The following is an 18008-nucleotide window of genomic DNA, read 5'->3' as shown; positions in this document are numbered from 1 at the left end:
TGTCGGTTGGACACCTCCTCCCCCAAACCGGGTGGCTGTTGGGGTGAAGGTCAGGCTCAGAGGCCGGCAGCCCCACGGAGGGTGGGTCCCAGCAGCAAGGTGTCACCGGGCAGGGCGTGGAGGCCCTGGTCCCTCGGTCATTGCTTCTTTACTGAGCACTTACCATGTCTGGGCTACAGATGCCAAGGAACCGTTCAGGAGCCCTGAGTCGGGCAGGGAAGCCTGGCGTGAAACGTGCCGGTGGTACCCGTGCAGTTACAGGTGGGGTCGGGGCCGGGAGGGGCGTGGAGCCCGGAGAGCGTGTAATCCAGCTCCTCTGTCCGGGAGGCCCAGCAAAGGCTGCCCTGAGACGTGGCTCCATGCGGGACTCGCCGACCAGGGGAGCCGGTGAGGCACAGGGGTGCTGGGCAGGCACTCATCACAGGCGGCCTCTCGCCCACCAGCCTCGCAGACCTAGAAGCCTTCATGAAAGTCTCCAGGGCGGGCTTGATGAAGCCTCTCAAGGAGGGGGATTATGACGGCCTCGTGGAGGTGATGGGGCATCTGATGAAGGTCAAGGAGAGGCAGACGGCCACCGACAACATGTTTGAGCCCCTGAAGCAGACCATCGAGCTGCTCAAGTCCTATGGGGAGGAGATGCCCGAGGAGACGCACGTGAAGCTTCAGGTAAACAGGCCTGGGGGGCCCCCGCTGGGGGAGCTGGAGCTGCGGGCAGGGCCAGAGCCAGAGGAGGGCGGGCTCTTGTGCCGGAGCCTGCAGGCTAGACCTCCTCTGCTAGACATGGGGTCCCCGTGGAATGGCAGGGTGGGAGGACAGGGCTCTCTGGAGACAAGGGGACAGTGAGGCGGCCTCCAGAAGGGGGCGGCAGTAGCTCTTCCATTTGATTGGCGTTTCAGTGGATAAAAAGTACCTTCAAGTCCCACACCTGCTCCTGAGCGCAGCAGGAGCCTGGGCACGAGGGCTGGGGGACCAAGAATGGGGTCAGCAGAGACCTGATTGGGTGAGGGCGCCCAGAAGGCCCGCAGCCGGCCCTGGCCCCACGTGGGACAGGTGGGCCACAGCGGGGAGGCTGAAGGGGACTTCCAAAAGCCCAGTGCTTTACAGCTAATTCGCAGAGCGTCAGCTGTCGGCATCAGAGCAGCTGTATGTGCAGCTGGGCTGGACATACAGTAGTCCAGCCCAGCTGCACATACAGTAGTGCAGAAGCTGGGTGCTGAAGCCACAGCCCAGCCACCCCCCTGGAGTTTGTCTCCTCCCAGACCTGGCTGCCTGCCCCCCACTTCTCTGCCCTGGCTCTGGGACTGGTCAAACAGGTGTGACTCCCCCTGCCGGGAGGCACTAACTCCAACCAGTGCCCGAGACCCCACAGCACAGGGGTGACAGGATTGTGTGTCGATTGTGGGTCGGTGGCCGCCGTGATCTCCGCGGTGATCTCATGCTGCCCAGGCCCTGCTTTAGAGCACGTTGTGTTTTGCCCCAGCTGCCCCACCCGGGGCTCAGCTAAGGACCAGGATTCGAACCGTTTGTGGCCAGGGCCCAGGGGCTCCAGGGCTATGAACAGGGCGAGCGGTGAGATAAAAATTCTGACAAACATTTGAGGTGTGTCGCTGCCAACAGACTGTTAGTTAATCGTAGAAGAATGTGAAACAATGTCTATTTGTGGGTAAAGAATTTGGGGGCTGGGATTTTTTTCTTTAAAATATTTTATAATAAGTACAATATTTGCCCAAGTGTGGAGAACTTGGAAAATACAAAAATTCGTCTGATTGCTAAAGCCATTCTTGCCATGACAAAATCGTAGAAACGGAGGACAGGTTAGTGGCTGCCCAGGTTGGGGCGGGGGGCGGTGCTGGGTGCAGGTACAAGGAGGTAACACAAGACAGTTCCCTCACCGTGATGGACAGCAAGGTATGTGGATCACGGCGGGGGTTATGGGAATCTATACATGAGGTAGAATTGCCTAGGACTGCACACGCCCACGACGCATGCACTCACACACACACACACACGTGCATGCATGCACATGACACACGCACACAGGATTCAGCTTAAAACACAGGGTGAAAACCGCCAAGTTCCATCACCTGCTAACAGAAACGCCCCAGTGTCGGATGCCGGTTTGGGTGTCGAGCCTCTGCTTCGTGAGATGCCACCACCAGGGGAGGCTGGGGGCGGGCACACAGGACTCTCTGTGCTATTTTTGCAACTCCCCCCGAGTCTGTAATTATTTCACAGTAGAAAATTTTAAAAAGAGCAGGAAAAGGAGTGGTCCTTGGCCTTTGCCTGTGTAGGAACTGCCGGAGCAGTGGACCAACACCAAGAAGCTGGCCATCCAGGTGAAGCAGAACGTGGCACCCTTGCAGGCCAACGAGGTCAGCATCCTGCGACGGAAATGCCAGCAGTTCGAGGTACCACGGCCTCAGGGGGTGGGGCGGGGTGCAGCGTGCACCGCAGCTGGGCCCTGGGGCGGGAGCCTGATGGCTTCCACGTGGTCCTCCTGCAGCTCAAGCAGCACGAGTTCAGAGAGAAGTTCAGGCAAGAAGCCCCGTTCAGCTTCAGCGACCCCAACCCCTACAAGTCCCTCAATAAGGTACATCTGCTCAAGGAGGAGATGGGGTGGTAACTCTGGGGACCCTGATGCTTTCTCATCCTTCCTCAAGCTGTCATTCTCATGAGCCCAGAAACGTGGCCTTGATGGGACTGGGCTCGGGGCCGTGCACGTGTGTGTGCGTGTGTGTGCACATCTGAATATCCTACGAGCCTCACAAACCCACCCTGCGGCTCAGCCCCTCCCTCTCCTAGGTCCCCACGTTCAGCAGTTTGCTGTCCCCTCGGGCTTTGCACTCACCCTGCTCCCTGGCGCCTTCTTCTCCCTGACTCGCCACGTGCAGCTGGTGGCCAAGCCTCACCTGTGTCCCCTGGTTCCCACTGCCCAAGTTCATGGTCAGTGTCCAACGTGCCAGCTCCATGGCCCCAGACCGGGCAGCCCATTCAGGCTCAGGCCCCATGGACTTCCACCTGGCAGGGACGTTTGGGGTACATGGGGCCTGGGGGGCCCCCAGGAGCATAGGGGGGCACCGCAATGCTCCCGGCACAGTGCTCAGCCCCCACTGTGCCCGGGCCCCAGCCCACACCTCGACCACACTCTGCAGTACCACAGGCGTGAGTGAGCGCAAGGGCACCCCAAGATGTCCTTTAGGGCCACCCCACAGTTTCCCTCCCCCGAGCCTCTGCTCTTTCCCCTGCTCAGCCTCGAAGCCCACCCTTCCCAGAGGCCAAGATCCTGCCTTCTCTCCATGGGCATTTTCTCAGTCACGCCCCCAGCCCACAGCATAGATGCCACTATTCTCTCCTTCGAGCCCCCCGAGCACTTAGCCGTGGACGCAGGCTAGGCTCTTTGAAGAACTCCCCTGTCAAGTCTGTTTAGGAATCATGTCCATGGTGAGAGAGGCCCGCAAGGCAGGGTGCAAACACTCGGGACCCCCTGTGTACCCAGTCGAGAGTGGTACACACTCCACACCAAAGCTTTCGCAGCTGCCCGCACTTAGTCGTGTGGCTCAGGACGAATCTTTTTTTCCTCCTCATTGCTTATCTAGATTTTTCTAGTTTTCAAAGCAATCAAGCATTACTTATATACATTTTAATACAATACAAATATATACAGTGAGAGAATGGGGGAGGTTCTGGGAAGTCAGAAAATGTTAGGAGGAAGTCTGGCGTTCGTGCAACGTCCATTAAGAGTCAGTCCTCACACCTGAGCTCGCCGAGATGACCCACCCTCCCATCAGAGGAGAAGCTGGGGGCGGGCGGGGAGGCCGCTGCCCTCCCAGCTGGAAAGTTTGCCGCCACCCTGTGTGCGTGGTGTTGGCTCTGGGCTTCACGGGGGGGGGGGGGGGGGGGATGTGGCGGGGGAGACGGGGAAGGCTCCGCCGAGTGCCGGCACCCTGTTCACCGGCTTCTGCACGCCCCCAGCAACAAAAGAGCATCGCGTCCATGGAGGGCGTCATGGAGGCTCTGTGCAAATCCGGGAGCCTGTTCGAGGTCACAGTGCCGGATTACAAGCAGCTCAAGGCTTGTCACAAAGAGGTCCGCCAGCTGAAGGAGCTCTGGGACATGATCATCATGGTGAGGGGGGCGCCAAGCCTCAGGGGGCGGGATTGGGGGGGCTCCACGGGCAGCATCCCAGCACCAAGAGGGGGCGCTCCCGTTATCCTTCCGTAACAGCCGCCTCTGATGGTTGATGGAGGCAAAAAGACGAGTAGGAAGCCTCACTGCTCCTGGTATCAAAGCTGTGTGTCCACAGCGGATGTGCGCGTGTTCGCTCCCCAGTCTCACCTCTTGGCTCCTGTATTTCCAGAGATATTTTAGCTCTTCTCTCTTTTTATTTTTTTATTTCATTTTATTTTATGTTGGAGTATAGTCAATCAAGTGTTGTGTTAGTTTCAGGTGTACAGCAAAGTGGTTCAGTTATACACATACATGTACCTATTCTTTTTTTGGGGGGGGGCAAGGAATAGCGACTTTATTTGGAAAGCCAGCAGACCGAGAAGATGGCCCACTAGTGTCCCAAAGAACCTTCTTACCTGAGTAGAATTCAGGCTTCTTGTATACTAAAAGGGGAGGGAGTGTGGCTGGTTGTTGCAAACTTCTTGGTGCTGAATCCTTTGTTCTTGCAGCTGTCCACATAGTTCTGGTCACAATGTTGACCTTCAACAAGACAAGTGTTATTTTCTGTTCTGCAACTTTTTAATCTCTATATGAATGGAAAAGTGTTATACCTTTAAAGGTCAAGCCCGGGAATATTTCAAGCTATAGGTGACATTCTTTTACAAAGGTGCAGAGCCAGTAGGACCATGTATCTATTCTTTTTCATATTCTTTTCCCATTTATCACAGAGTATGGAGAGGAGTTCCCTGTGCTAGACAGTAGCTCCTTGTTGGTTATCTTTTTTTTTTTTAATAGATAATGGCTTAATTTTATTAAAAAAATTTTTTTTTGGCCATGCCGCAAGGCATGCAGGATCTTAGTTCCCCAACCAGGGATCGAACTCGTGCCCCCTGTAGTGGAAGCACAGAGTCCCAACCACTGGACCGCTAGGGAAGTCCCTGGTTATCTTCTTTTTTTAGAGAAATTAAAGTATTTATTCCATATACAATTTAGGGTTTTTTTAAACTTTTTATTTTATATTGGAGTATAGCCGATTAACAATGTTGTGATAGTTTCAGATACACAGCAAAGCGACTCAGCCATACATATACAAGTATCCATTTTATTTGTTTTGTTAATATATTTATTTTTGGCTGCGTTGGATCTTCGTTGCTGTGCGCGGGCTTTCTCTAGTTGCGGCGAGCGGGGGCTACTCTTCGTTATGGTGCGCGGGCTTCTCATTGCGGTGGCTTCTCTTGTTGCGGAGCACGGGCTCTAGGTGCGCAGGCTTCAGTATTCGCGGCACTTGGGCTCAGTAGTTGTGCCTCTCGGGCTCTAGAACGCAGGTTCAGTAGTTGTGGCTCACGGGCTTAGTTGCTCCGCAGCATTTGGGATCTTCTCCGACCAGGGCTGAAACCCGTGTTCCCTGCATTGGCAGGCAGATTCTTAACCACTGCACCACCAGGGAAGTCCCTACACGTATCCATTTTAAATACAGCAGTGTGTACCTGTCAATCCCAAACTCCCAATCTATCCCTCCCTGCTCTTTCCCCCTGGTGACCATGAGTTCGTTCTCTAAGCCTGTGTTAGCTCTTCTCTCTTGTGCTCTTGAACGAACTTCAGAGTCTCTGAAAAATCCTCCTCCCTCCAAAAGAAAACTCTTACGACTGTAGCTAGAGTTAAATCTACTCCATGAGCAAATCTGGGGAGAATTCCCCTCTTGACAGCCGTATTCACTGTCCCCACCCAGGAGCAGGCTCTGTCTTGTCAGTTATCTTAATTTTTTTTTAATTACATCATAGTGAAATGCTCTAAACGTCTTCATCTTGACCATGCTGAATCTACCTATTCCTCACAGAGAGGGGGAAAAACATCTCTGGAGCCCCAGGCTACCTCACAACCACCCCCAAAGAGAGCGAACCCATCGATGCCTCTCGATGCTTTGTTGTTTTCGCAGTTCACTGAATTCAAGTCTCTTGTGCATGAACGACATTACTGAACAGTCGGTGAAGTCAGATGAGGATGCTGCACTTTCCCTCAATAAACAACCCTTAGCGCAGACCCAAGAATACGGTTACTTTTCCCAGGAGATGACGATAAGCGTTTCTGGTCAGGGTGTTGCAAGAAAAATTCTCCAAAACAAACTAGCCAGGACAATTTTATGATCACGGATACAGAGCAGCTTAAACGCACCAGAAAGGGCCATCAATTCCTGTGGGGATTAGGGTTTCGAGTCTTGGGATCTGCAAGGTAAATCTCTTGTAAACACCCCAATCGTTTATCTTTATCTGACACGGATGTCTGTCAAGACCGTGTCTTTCCACCCCAAGCCTGTCTCAGCAACCTCTGACCCGCTCCAGGACCGGCCCGTCCAGCTTCACGGCTGTTCTCAGCCTACCCTGAATTAAAGACTGGCCTCACAGGGTTCTGTCTCCACTCTTGGTGGCGTTGTCTCCCAGTAGTGCCTGTGTCTTGTTTCATCCTTTCGTGAGTGAAATATCTTCTGGTGTTTTTAATCAGTCAGTATAAGCTAGGTTACTCTGCAGTGACAGACAGCCCCAAAACAAAACAAAACAAAACAAAACAAACTGTGTGCAGTTAACCACAGACATGTATTTCTCATTCACGCAAAGTCCACACTCCAGTTCCAAGCAACCCTTGGGCAGCTCAGTGCACGCATCCACCATTGCCAAGGCAGACGGAGGGAACTGGGGGCCAGGCGTTGGCAATCCAGTGCTTCTGCCCCCAGGTGTCGGGCATCACCCACATTCCATTGGTCTAGGCAACTGACGTGGCTGCACCAGGAAGTGGGACAGAATAGATCCTGGTGAGCAGTGACGGGTCCCACGTTTTGCCAAAATACCTCTTAACTGCTGACTTTTAAGTTGAATCTTTCATGATAGAACTGGGTTGTTGGTTTTCTTCCCCCCTTGTATCCACCCACTTTACCAAGCTCTGTCATTAGTTCTCAAGACTCATTGGATTTTGCTTCCTGAGAGCAGTGGCAGGAAGGTGGCACAGGTGCCTTCCTGAAGTGTCCCCAGTAGAGGAGACAGTGAGAGTTTCCATCTCAGGTCAACACCAGCATCGGTGACTGGAAGACCACCAAGTGGAAGCACATCAACGTCGAGCAGATGGACATAGACTGCCAGAAGTTCGCCAAGGCTGTGAGGTCCCTGGACAAGGAGGTGAAGGGCTGGGATGCCTTCGTGGGGCTGGACAACACCGTGAAGAACACGATCGCGTCCCTGCGCGCCGTGAGTGAGCTGCAGAACCCCGCCATCCGGAACCGCCACTGGCAGCAGCTCATGCAGGCCACCCAGGTACCGCGCCTCGGGGGAGGAGGGCGCTGCTCCTTGGGGACTCGCTACAGGATGGGCGGGGCTGGCACTGATAAAGCCGGCTTTGAGGTGCTTGGGCTCTGCGCTCTGGGTTGGATGCTCTGCTGTCACCATGTTGAAGTCCTTAATGATTTTTTAACAAGGGACCCCATCATTTTCATTTGCACCAGGCCCCTCAAATTATGCAGCCAGTTCTGTTGTAAGGTGAATGTCCCCGGGGCTCAGGAAGTTTGGGGCGGAGGAATAGCTCCCTGGGTCCCCCACGCACCACCGGAACACAGAGTCCTGGCACCCAGATTTTCCCAGGGATATCCCCCAGTGGGGGGTCACTGGCCTTGACACTCACAGAAGGCAAATAGGAACATCTCCATCGTCAGCAAACATTGAACAAAACTCTGTGGAACGGCTACTCTGCAGAGGCCCCACGTAGGTGCCAAGGAGGCAGAGAGACAGAACACGGGCCCTGCTCTCAGGGAAGCAAAGGAAGAAAGAACAGCGTGGGTCACGGTGTTTGGGACGCCGAGTGGGATGCTCAGGGGTGGTTCTAGGAGCATAGAGTAGGCAGTCACCTCCATGGCGAGGGAAGGGCAGGAACGGCTTCAGGAGCACACGGGATGTGGCCTGGGCCCTGGTGGGGAGAAACAGACGAGCAGAAGGGTTATCCTGAGTGCTGAGACCACTGGCCAGCAGGCTCGTGTACCCCATCCAGGGCCTGGGAGAGACCCCCGGGCGGTGATCAACAAGCAACTAAAACGTCCCAGGAACTGGGCATCACCGAGGACTGTTGATACCCGGGCAGGTATTTTTCCAGCCATGATTGAGAGACACTCGATTCCATCACTTGGTTAAGCCAGTTTCCATGGCAGGCTTGGAATCGGGGCCTGGAAACGTCTGTCTACGTGACAGCGAGAAGGATTTGAGGACTGGGTGACACCATGAAAACACCTGGTATTGTTACTGGAGTAATAGTACCTGTGACTTGGCCACAACTGTTACTAACACGGCAGCTTCCTGAGGTGGTGGATCAGGTCCTGCGACTGCTGTAACAGAGCCCCACACCATGGGGGGCTTAAAACCACAGAAGTGTAGTCTTCCCTGGCTCTGGAGGCCAAAAACCTGAAATCAAGGTGTCGGCAGGACCGTGATCCCTCTGGCAGTCTAGGCGAGGGCCCTTCCCTGCCTCTTCCAGCTTCCGGTGGCCCCAGGCGATCCTTGGCTTGTGGCCGCATCCCTCCAATCCCTGCCTCAGTGGTCACGTGGGCTCTCCTGCATTTCACTCCCTCCCCTTTCTCTGTTGACAACACCTGTCATCGGATTTAGGTTCCGTGCAGTTGATCCAGGACGATTTCATCTCAAGATCCTTAACAGCTGCAAAGACTCTATTTCCAAATAAGGTCACATTCTGAGGTCCAGGTGGACATGAATTTGGGAGGGACACTATTCAATCCCCTATCAGTGGACTCTGCTGTTACCAGTTTGACAGGGAGGAGAGGCGAGGCCTGGAGAAGTGACTGCCCAAGTCACGGAGCTTCCAACTGCCCCCGCCATGGCCTGGGTTCCTCCCCCGCCTGCCTCTCCATGAAGGACAAAGCTGTCCCTCAACGGGAGAACACGTGACCTTACGTGGAATGTGCCTCTTTTTTTTCCCGTAGGTGAAGTTTGAAATGTCAGATGAGACCACCCTGGCGGATTTACTCCAGCTGAACCTACATAAATACGAAGACGAGGTCCAGAACATCGTAGACAAGGCTGTGAAAGAGTCTGGCATGGAAAAGGTAGCCTTTGTTGACAGCAAAGTGCGTTTTGTAGGGGGTGATGCTGAACCCGACCCACCTGCCTAACCCTACTGAACTCTCCTCCCCTACGAAGCACCCTCACTTGCAGTCCATCCTGCCTCGGCCTTCTGAGAAGCTGAAGGGGGGACGGGGGCAGGAGGGCCGGCCATCAGCCAGTACCCGGGGCAGTTCCAGGACACACGGAAAGTCTGGCTGACTCCTTTGCGATCCAAACGTCTCTCCTCACCTGTTTTTTGAGTTTGAATTGTCACATTTTGGCTTTCTTTTTTTTAACAAACTTATTGAGCTCTAAATCACATACCATGCCGTTCACCCATTTAAAGCGCACAATTCAATGGCTTGTAGCGTATTTACAGAGACGTGCAACCATCACATACTAGAATTAGTCAATTTTAGAACATTTTCATCTCCTCAAAAAGCAATGAAACCCAGACCCTTACCTGTGACCCCCCATCTTCTCATACCCCCACCCCAGCTCTAAGCAACCATGAACCCACTTTCTGTTTCTACAGGTTTGCCTTTTCTGGACATTTCATATAAAGGGAAGCAAATAATATGTGGGCTTCAGTGTCTGGCTCCTGTCACTGAGCATGTTTTCAGGTTTCCTTCATGTTGTAGCATGTGCCTGGGCTTCATTCTTTCTTATGGCCAAATAATGTTTCATTATATGAATACACCACATTTTGTTGATCTCTTCATCCACTGAGGGACATCTGGGCTGTTTCCATCTGTTGGCCATTGTAAATAACATTGGCATGAACATTTTGGCTTTCTGAAAAGCGCCTCCTTTCTGAAGGGGTTCCTTCCATGTTCTAGGAAACTCTGGGTCCTTTTCAGCCCCTCATGCCAGACACTTGCTGAGCCGATTTCTGTTCCCCCAAAAGGTGCTGAAAACCCTGGATAGTACCTGGTCCACCATGGAGTTTGAGCACAGGCGGCACCCGCGGACAGGCACCATGTTGCTCAAGACCGATGAGGTGCTGGTGGAGACGCTGGAGGACAGCCAGGTGCAGCTGCAGAACCTGATGATGTCCAAGTACCTGTCCCACTTCCTGAAGGAGGTGACGAGCTGGCAGCAGAAACTGTCCGCTGCGGACTCGGTCATCTCCATCTGGTTCGAGGTCCAGAGAACCTGGAGCCACCTGGAGAGCATCTTCATTGGTTCCAAAGACATCCGCGCCCAGCTGCCGGAGGACTCCCAACGCTTTGATGACATCGACCAGGAGTTCAAGGTGAGCACAGCTCTCTCGCCCCTGCCTGGGCACTTTCGGAAATGGCTCCGTTGGAGAAAACAGGGCTCCTGATGCCGTGGCGGCCCCTTTCTCTTCCCAGGCCTTGATGGAGGAGGCGGTGAAAACACCCAACGTGGTCGAAGCCACCAACAAACCTGGTCTCTATAACAAACTTGAGAACCTGAAGAAGAGGTGGGTCCCACACTGTCCAGGGGAGGGGCTTCACTGTGGCAGAAACCCGAGTCATGCGCCCCTTGCTGGCCAGGACGGGGAAAGCCCCAGGTTGTGGGTTAACACATCCCCTTCCTCAGAGTGCGAGCTCTCGGGCCACATCCTGCCACGCCGGCCACAGAGCGGGCCTTCAGCCTCAGAAGAAGCACTGACTGCAGAGCTTAAACTATACCCTATCATACCTGGGGACACCCACCAGGTCAGGGGCTGGCAGAGAACAAGTGTGGAAGATTTGAATCAAACTGGGGCTGTGAACAGCCTGGGCGTCTCCGGGGCTGTCCGTCTAGCGCGTGGAAGGATGGGCTGGAAAAGACCCTCTGTCGAGCAGGACTCAGCAGCCTTGTTTCCTCCCCCAAGGTTGGCCATGTGTGAAAAGGCCCTGGCCGAATATTTAGAGACAAAAAGACTTGCTTTCCCAAGGTTCTACTTCGTCTCCTCAGCCGACCTCCTGGACATTCTCTCCAACGGAAACGACCCCGTGGAGGTAGGTGGGCCCCTGGCATTGTGAAGAGAGGCCGACCTCAGGTGCGGCCTCCAGGCTCCAGGCGGGTCCCGGCTTGGCTCCATGTCCAGGTGGCCCTGGGATGTTGGAGGAGTGTCCACAGGTGTCCCTGTGGCATCTCCACGAGGTCATCCACACCTGAAACCACCCAGGGGCTGGGCCGTGACAGAAAGACCTGGGACTGGTCTCAGACCCTGCCCTTCGCTCCCCAAGCCTCATCCACGTCCTCTGGAAAATGGGTGAGATGCCCGTTTCTGAGAGACACGCCTGCTCCTCCTAATAAATCCCAGGCGCCAGGAAGAAAAGGTCCCTTGAGGTTCCTCTTCTAAAAGAGAGGAGGGTTAGCTACCCTGGCGAAGGGAAGCGACTGTCTTATTTTAATCATGAAGTTCCAGACGCACAAGAAGGCAGCCACAGGGTGGCCCACAATTTAGGTTCTGAGCGTCTGACCTAGGGACGCGGGTCCCATGCCGGGGACAGAACCTTCTCAAGGAAAAGAAATCTTCAGGAACAGACATTCGGAAGGTTCCACCTGAGAGCAGTTTTTGCCATTTGTTGGCTAAGTGCGTTCAGTCAACATCCCAGAGGCGGTGGGGGGGGGGGGGGGCGGGTATAAGCCAAAAAAAAAAAGATGCTTAAAACCTCCCGAGGAAGACCCAGGCTGCATGTCTCCTGCCTTTGAACCCCTTGGCTGCAAAATCCAGTGATCCCCCCGCCCAATCCAGGTGAGCCGCCACCTGTCCAAGCTCTTCGACAGCCTGTGTAAACTGAAGTTCCGCCTCGACGCCGACGGGAAGCCGCTCAAGTGTGGCCTGGGCATGTACAGCAAGGAGGACGAGTACGTGGACTTTGACCGGGAATGTGACCTCTCGGGGCAGGTGCGTGCGTGTGCGGAGGGACGCCCCCGCCCCAACCCGGGACGACAGTGCAGCGTGTACAGGGCCACACGGCCTCAGACAGGCTGTCACCCCCAGCCTGGGACCACCCCTCTCTCCTTCCCTCTGCCTCTCAGAACAAATGCTTAAGGGGCTTCTCTATAGAATTTCCAGCACAGCCTTACCTACACAGTATGAGGTGCATTGTGAGAAAAAAAAAGAAGAGAAAGGAGGGGACGGAGGGGGAGAAAAGGTTTATTAATGCCATTGAGTCTTTATTATTTTATTTATTATTATTAATGCCAAGGGGTTAGTGTTAGCGGCACCCGCCCCCCTCTTTGAAGGGGGCCACACACACCTGAAGCAGCCAGTTCTCATTCCTGCCCAGCGTAAGGGGCTTTACTGCTTTGATTTAGCAGAGGGGGGTCCCTTTACCTTGGGCAGCCCGGCCCCCTTTCCAGCTTCCCCCCACCCCAGGAGGCTGCTCCCTTCTGCTGACAGCAAGCTTCCCGGCTGCCCTCCACGCCCCCCCTCCCCCAATCTCTTTGCCCAAGTATTGATCAAGCCTTCGAATCGATCTTGACATTAGCCTAAGCGAAATGTAATTCAGAGGTAAGTCAGCTTGGGGGGTAAAAATCTCACACAAGAAAACCCAAGCTCCCACAACTTGAATTCGGAGAACCTGGCCAGATGGGGTTGGCAGGCCGGTGGCAGGATCCAGTCCTCAGTTCGTTCAGATGCTTCCCACACGTAACTGCTTACAGACATAACCACGAACTACAGTGAGCTCTGCCTGCACTGTCGTTGTAGTTTAAAAGAAAAACCAACCCAATTATCTCATTTCGGTATGTTCCCCCCAGTTGCAGTCAGTTGAAGTTTTGTATTTTAAGATACACACAAGGCTCGTCAGCAAGTTTGTCCACATGACAGTCTAAGACCCTGAGATGATGCACCTGGAGAGCTAGTGGGGGCTCCACTAGTAAGGGACACGGGGCAGCGGGGCTGGGGGGACAGGCCCCGCGTCTCTGCACATCAGCACCACTTCATAGGGTCAGACATAGACTATCTTCTCCTCTTGATTTTTCTCTGGTTTCCCCTCCCTTCTCTGCGTAGAAACAGTTAATGCACACGAATGCCCAATGCAGCTAGTTGTGCGGGTACAGCTGGGCTTGCTGACCACATTTTTCAAGCTGGTCATTCTTACTGCTCTGAAAACCTGGGTATTTCTACCCCTGGGATGATAAGGAGGAGGATGACAAATGGTCATTTAATTTGTAAATGACAAAGCAAGCCATCGGAATGAGCTGTGCTCACCCCTCTCTGGTCCCTGTGGCTCCGTCCCCAGGTGGAGGTCTGGCTGAACCGGGTGTTGGACAGGATGTGCGCCACGCTCCGCCACGAGATCCCGGAAGCCGTGGTGACTTACGAGGAGAAGCCAAGGGAGCAGTGGATCTTCGACTACCCCGCCCAGGTCTGAGGCTGGGTGGACGGAGCTCACCTGTCCTGGGTTAGCCACAGTGGGCGGAGAACAGCCACCTTACTGATGTGAACTCTTCTGTCACGCTGAGAACGACGCTCACGTTGGCGGGGGGCCGGGGGCCGCTCTGTTTTCAGATTGCGCTCGCGTGCACCCAGATCTGGTGGACAACCGAGGTGGGCCTGGCATTTGCCAGGCTGGAGGAAGGCTATGAAAACGCCATCAGAGATTACAACAAGAAGCAGGTGTGTGCTCCCATCCCCTGTCCATCCAAAGCTTCTTGCTCTGAGGTGCCCACTTGTGCCACTGCCATTTCTGTGGGTCAAAAGCAACCAAATACTGGCACCCCCAACATCCTTCTGCCCAAGAGTAACCGCTTTAGAAGTACATGATTTTAATTCTCTCTCTTTTTAAAAAAAAATATTTATTTATTTATTTTTGGCTGTGTTGGGTCTTCGTTTCTGTGCGAGGGCTTTCTCTAGTTGTGGCAAGTGGGGGCCACTTTTGATTTAACTTTTTAAAAGATTCTTGGTTAGAAATTTAGAAACTAAAGATAATTTTTAAAATAAAAACCCCACCACCCATATATAACCCCGTCAACAAATTCTTATCTAACATTCTAATCTTTTTGTGTGCATGTAATCGATTCCTAGGCAAAAATATATAAACTGTCCACACAGCTTTAAAATCCTGGTTTTACGCAACGTCCGCCGTCTTTCACGGCATCCGATCTTCTTCTACACCATTTTTAGTGGCTCCTTGATATTCCACGGGGGGGCCTGTTCCCCAGCGTTCCCCACCCCCAGTTGGGGGATAGCGAGAGCTTCTTTCTGTGTCTCGTTGTTGTGAACAAGAGCATGGGGGTCTTCCCTACCCAACCGTGGGGGACCCCCCCCCCCAGCCCGGAGTCCGCCCCGCGATGGGTGTCCCAGCCGAGGCGCCTTCGCTCCTGCAGATCAGTCAGCTGAACGCGCTCATCACCCTGCTCATCGGAAACCTCAACGCCGGGGACAGGACGAAGATCATGACCATCTGTACCATCGACGTCCACGCCCGGGATGTGGTCGCCAAGATGATCACCGCCAAGGCACGGGTGCCGGGAAGGGCCAGGAACCCCGCGGGGGGCTGGTGCCTGGGACTCCCATGCACGCCCCCATCCCAGTTATTGCTGCTTCCTCCTGGGTTGAGGGAGGCGGGCGACACTACTCCGGGCAGTGGCTACCGCCTCCTTCATCCCTTGTCTCGGCCCTGGTAAGCGACTGGACAAGCGGCCTGATCAGGGGTGCCCACGGTTCAGCGAGACTCAGTGGTGCACGGAGTTAGGCTTGACGTGGGCACCGTGGGAGGAGCCAGAGGCCGGGGAGCCCCCACCCCCACCCCGGGGCAGGGGCCAGCGGGAGGCAAACCGGCCTGCCCCTCCTGCAGGTGGAGAGCGCCCAGGCCTTCACCTGGCAGTCCCAGCTGCGGCACCGCTGGGATGAGGAGAAGAAGCACTGCTTTGCCAACATCTGCGACGCCCAGATCCAGTACTCGTACGAGTACCTGGGCAACACTCCACGACTGGTCATCACCCCGCTCACCGACAGGTGAGGACGCACCAGCCGCCTTCCTGCCTGGCCCTGAGCAATGCAGCGGGGGGACTCTCACTGTTCTCTGGGCCCTTCCCCGTGAGTCCTTGCACTGTCAGACCCGAACGTGCCCTGCTGAGGCTGACGGGTCCGGGCATTTGGGTCAGATTCAGTCCTGCTACCAGCCAGGCACCCAGACTCGGGGGCCACGATCCTATTCCCTCCCTCCGACCCTGGCTGTATGGCCTTGGGGGTGTTCCTCAGCCTCTCTGAGGACCTGCGAAGTGGGGACGTTATTTTATAAATGCTCAGCAGCTCGTTGAGGGTCAAGCGAGTCATTTAACAGCAAAAAGCACTCAGACCAGCAGCTGCTCAGAGCGAACCGCCAGTGACTGTGACGTTAGGCAGTGGCCTCCTCTAACGCCCTGGTGGGCACAGCCCCCATGTGGCATCCGCCCCGGCAAGACGGTGTCTGCTCTTTGGCGACATCACAAGTGCTTCCCACCGGCTCCCTTTGGTGCCTCCTTGGGGCTTGGGGGGGGTGTCACTGAACCACAGTGAAAGAACGTGGGCGGCTGTGGGGTTGCCGCCCGCGAGGTGATCGGAGGTCCTTTGCAGATGCTATATAACCTTGACCCAGTCCCTCCACCTGATCATGGGCGGAGCCCCCGCTGGCCCCGCCGGGACTGGCAAGACAGAGACGACCAAGGACCTGGGCAGAGCCCTGGGCACCATGGTCTACGTCTTCAACTGCTCCGAGCAGATGGACTACAAGGTACGCATCCCAGGCCCAGGGGGGCCTGAAGTCCCCAGGGAGGACCACCCACGGCCCCTCCCTCAGAAGGCACAGCCTCCACGCCCCAAGTGAGCTCTAGATGTGTGGACACTGCAGGCCGGACCCAGGCAGGAGGCACCAGCTCCCCAGCTTGCTGACGGCGTCCACCAGACAGAGAGGCTGAGTAGTGGTGCCCCGACTGGCGGCCTTGGCCCTCCTGGGAGGCTGGGCCTCTGCAGCATGACCAGCGTGTCTGGTAGAGGCTCTCAGGGTGGGCACAACCAGTCCTGCCTCCCCTGGGGAGGTAACCCCTCCCAACCTACATTCCAAGCTTGTCCCCGGCAACTGGGGGCACCAGACAGAGTGAGCACCTTTGAGAGCTTGGGGGGCAGGGTAGCATGAGGGGTGGGTATAGGGTAGGGGCTGGGTCCTAGCAGTCACTGGAGACTTTGCAGGACAGCCACAGCTCTCAAAGGGCCCGGAAGACGGGTGACCATGGAGGTCAGGTCAAAGCAGCCCCTGGGGGCCGGGGGGGACACTGAGATCAGGAGCTCGGGCCTGCAGGGGGCCTCCCTGCCCCACCCCCATTGGAACCCCACAGTCCAGGGGACCCCATCTTGAGGCTGAGGGTGAGGACAGCTGCCCCTTCTGACTCTCAAGGCCGCAGCCTGCACCGGCTTTCTGGGTTTTAGAAAAGTGAAATCTGAAGCTGGATCCTCCCAGAAGGAATCCTGTATGTAAATGTTGAAGAACCATCCTGATTATCCAGCTGGGGCCTGCCGTCCGTCCCCATACCTTAGAGGGAAGCCCCCTCTCCTGTGTGCTAGCGGAAAATGCAAGGGCTGAACTTTACACAAACTCGCTAATCTGAGCCCGGGCAAAGCCCCCATGCCAGGGAGGGTCTGGACTCTTCCTGGCACCCGGCCCCGGGCAGGATTATCCCTCCCAGGGAGTGAACGTCCTGCCTCTAGCCTTCTGAGGGCCCCAAAGTTCCCAAGCCTGACCCTCAGCCAGGGGGCTGATGGGGCAGGTAGGGGCTCCCGGCAGGGCTCTCCACGCGTGCTTCTCCCATCTCACCCTTTCTAGTCCTGTGGCAATATCTACAAGGGCCTGGCCCAGACTGGAGCCTGGGGCTGCTTCGATGAGTTCAATCGAATCTCCGTGGAGGTCTTGTCTGTGATCGCCGTACAGGTAGGGCCCGCGTGGTCTCTGGGTCACGTACGGGAACTCACTGCCCTGCCGGCTTGGCGCTCGTCAGCTTTCCTGTAGGGTCAGGTCAGCCTCACTGAGTTGGGGGGTGTGGCACAAAGGTGAGCGGGACCCCAGCCCTGTCCTTCAGGGGCCCACAGAAGGAAAACAGTAAGGATCAGACCCAGTGGCACATATGTAACCGAATACAGACGAGGGGATAATCAGTTTTGCCTAGGGGACCAGGACAGAGGGCTTGGTCTCAATTACCAATGGAGCTGGGCATTGAAGGATGTCTAGGAGTTTATCAGTTAGACAAGGGTGCTGGGAGGGAGAGAAGGAGGAAATGAGCCCGAGTATTTTGGGAACACCCATGACAGAGTGCAGGACTGCCTAGTTCTGGGCTTTATTTGAACTGTCTGTGCCTTCATCTTCTAATCTGTAGAATGGGTTTGCTGGCAGGATTAGGGGTGAGTGCAGGTAGCTGGCCTCCTCCACTGTTGTTTCCCCACCTTGGCATAGACATGGAACTATCCCCAAGCCCTGGGGCTGGAGGCCAGTACTGCAAAGAGAGGACGAGGGCAGCCAGCGCCCCCTGGACCCATGGGCAATGCTGACGGCTGCCTTGGGGACCCCTGCCCCCAAAGTCAGTGCACAGACCCCAGGATAATCACGTAGAGCTCTGTTGACTCGGATGGAGGAGCAGGAACTGGGATGGAACATTAGGAGAGGCTCCACGTGGAGGGGAGAGGTCCCACCGCCAGCCCCTGCCCTGCTGGGTTGTGAGCCGCACGCTGCAGACCAGTCTGGGAGGAAAGTCCTGGACAACTAGGCATGCGCTTTGCTCCAAAGCCCCAGGCTCATAGGTCAGGGCTTA

General features: G+C 55.4%; 1 protein-coding gene across 1 annotated transcript in view; it reads left to right on the top strand.

The window, feature by feature from the left end:
- The window catches only part of DNAH17 (dynein axonemal heavy chain 17), a 116651-nt gene that overhangs the window by 39988 nt on the left and 58655 nt on the right, over positions 1-18008 (top strand). Inside the window, exons 22-37 of the mRNA XM_060291146.1 lie at positions 444-666; positions 2292-2408; positions 2504-2590; positions 3973-4125; positions 7221-7469; positions 9140-9262; positions 10168-10515; positions 10616-10707; positions 11104-11230; positions 11974-12126; positions 13469-13594; positions 13738-13845; positions 14556-14687; positions 15026-15186; positions 15787-15943; positions 17030-17134. Of these exons, the coding sequence (XP_060147129.1) occupies positions 444-666; positions 2292-2408; positions 2504-2590; positions 3973-4125; positions 7221-7469; positions 9140-9262; positions 10168-10515; positions 10616-10707; positions 11104-11230; positions 11974-12126; positions 13469-13594; positions 13738-13845; positions 14556-14687; positions 15026-15186; positions 15787-15943; positions 17030-17134 (2461 nt within the window). The remainder of the gene's footprint in view (positions 1-443; positions 667-2291; positions 2409-2503; positions 2591-3972; positions 4126-7220; positions 7470-9139; positions 9263-10167; positions 10516-10615; positions 10708-11103; positions 11231-11973; positions 12127-13468; positions 13595-13737; positions 13846-14555; positions 14688-15025; positions 15187-15786; positions 15944-17029; positions 17135-18008) is intronic.

This window comes from Globicephala melas, chromosome 20, assembly GCF_963455315.2.
Source record: "Globicephala melas chromosome 20, mGloMel1.2, whole genome shotgun sequence".
Lineage (NCBI taxonomy): Eukaryota > Metazoa > Chordata > Mammalia > Artiodactyla > Delphinidae > Globicephala > Globicephala melas.
Note: the sequence above shows the minus strand (reverse complement) of the source record. Positions and strands in the feature narration are given on the sequence as shown.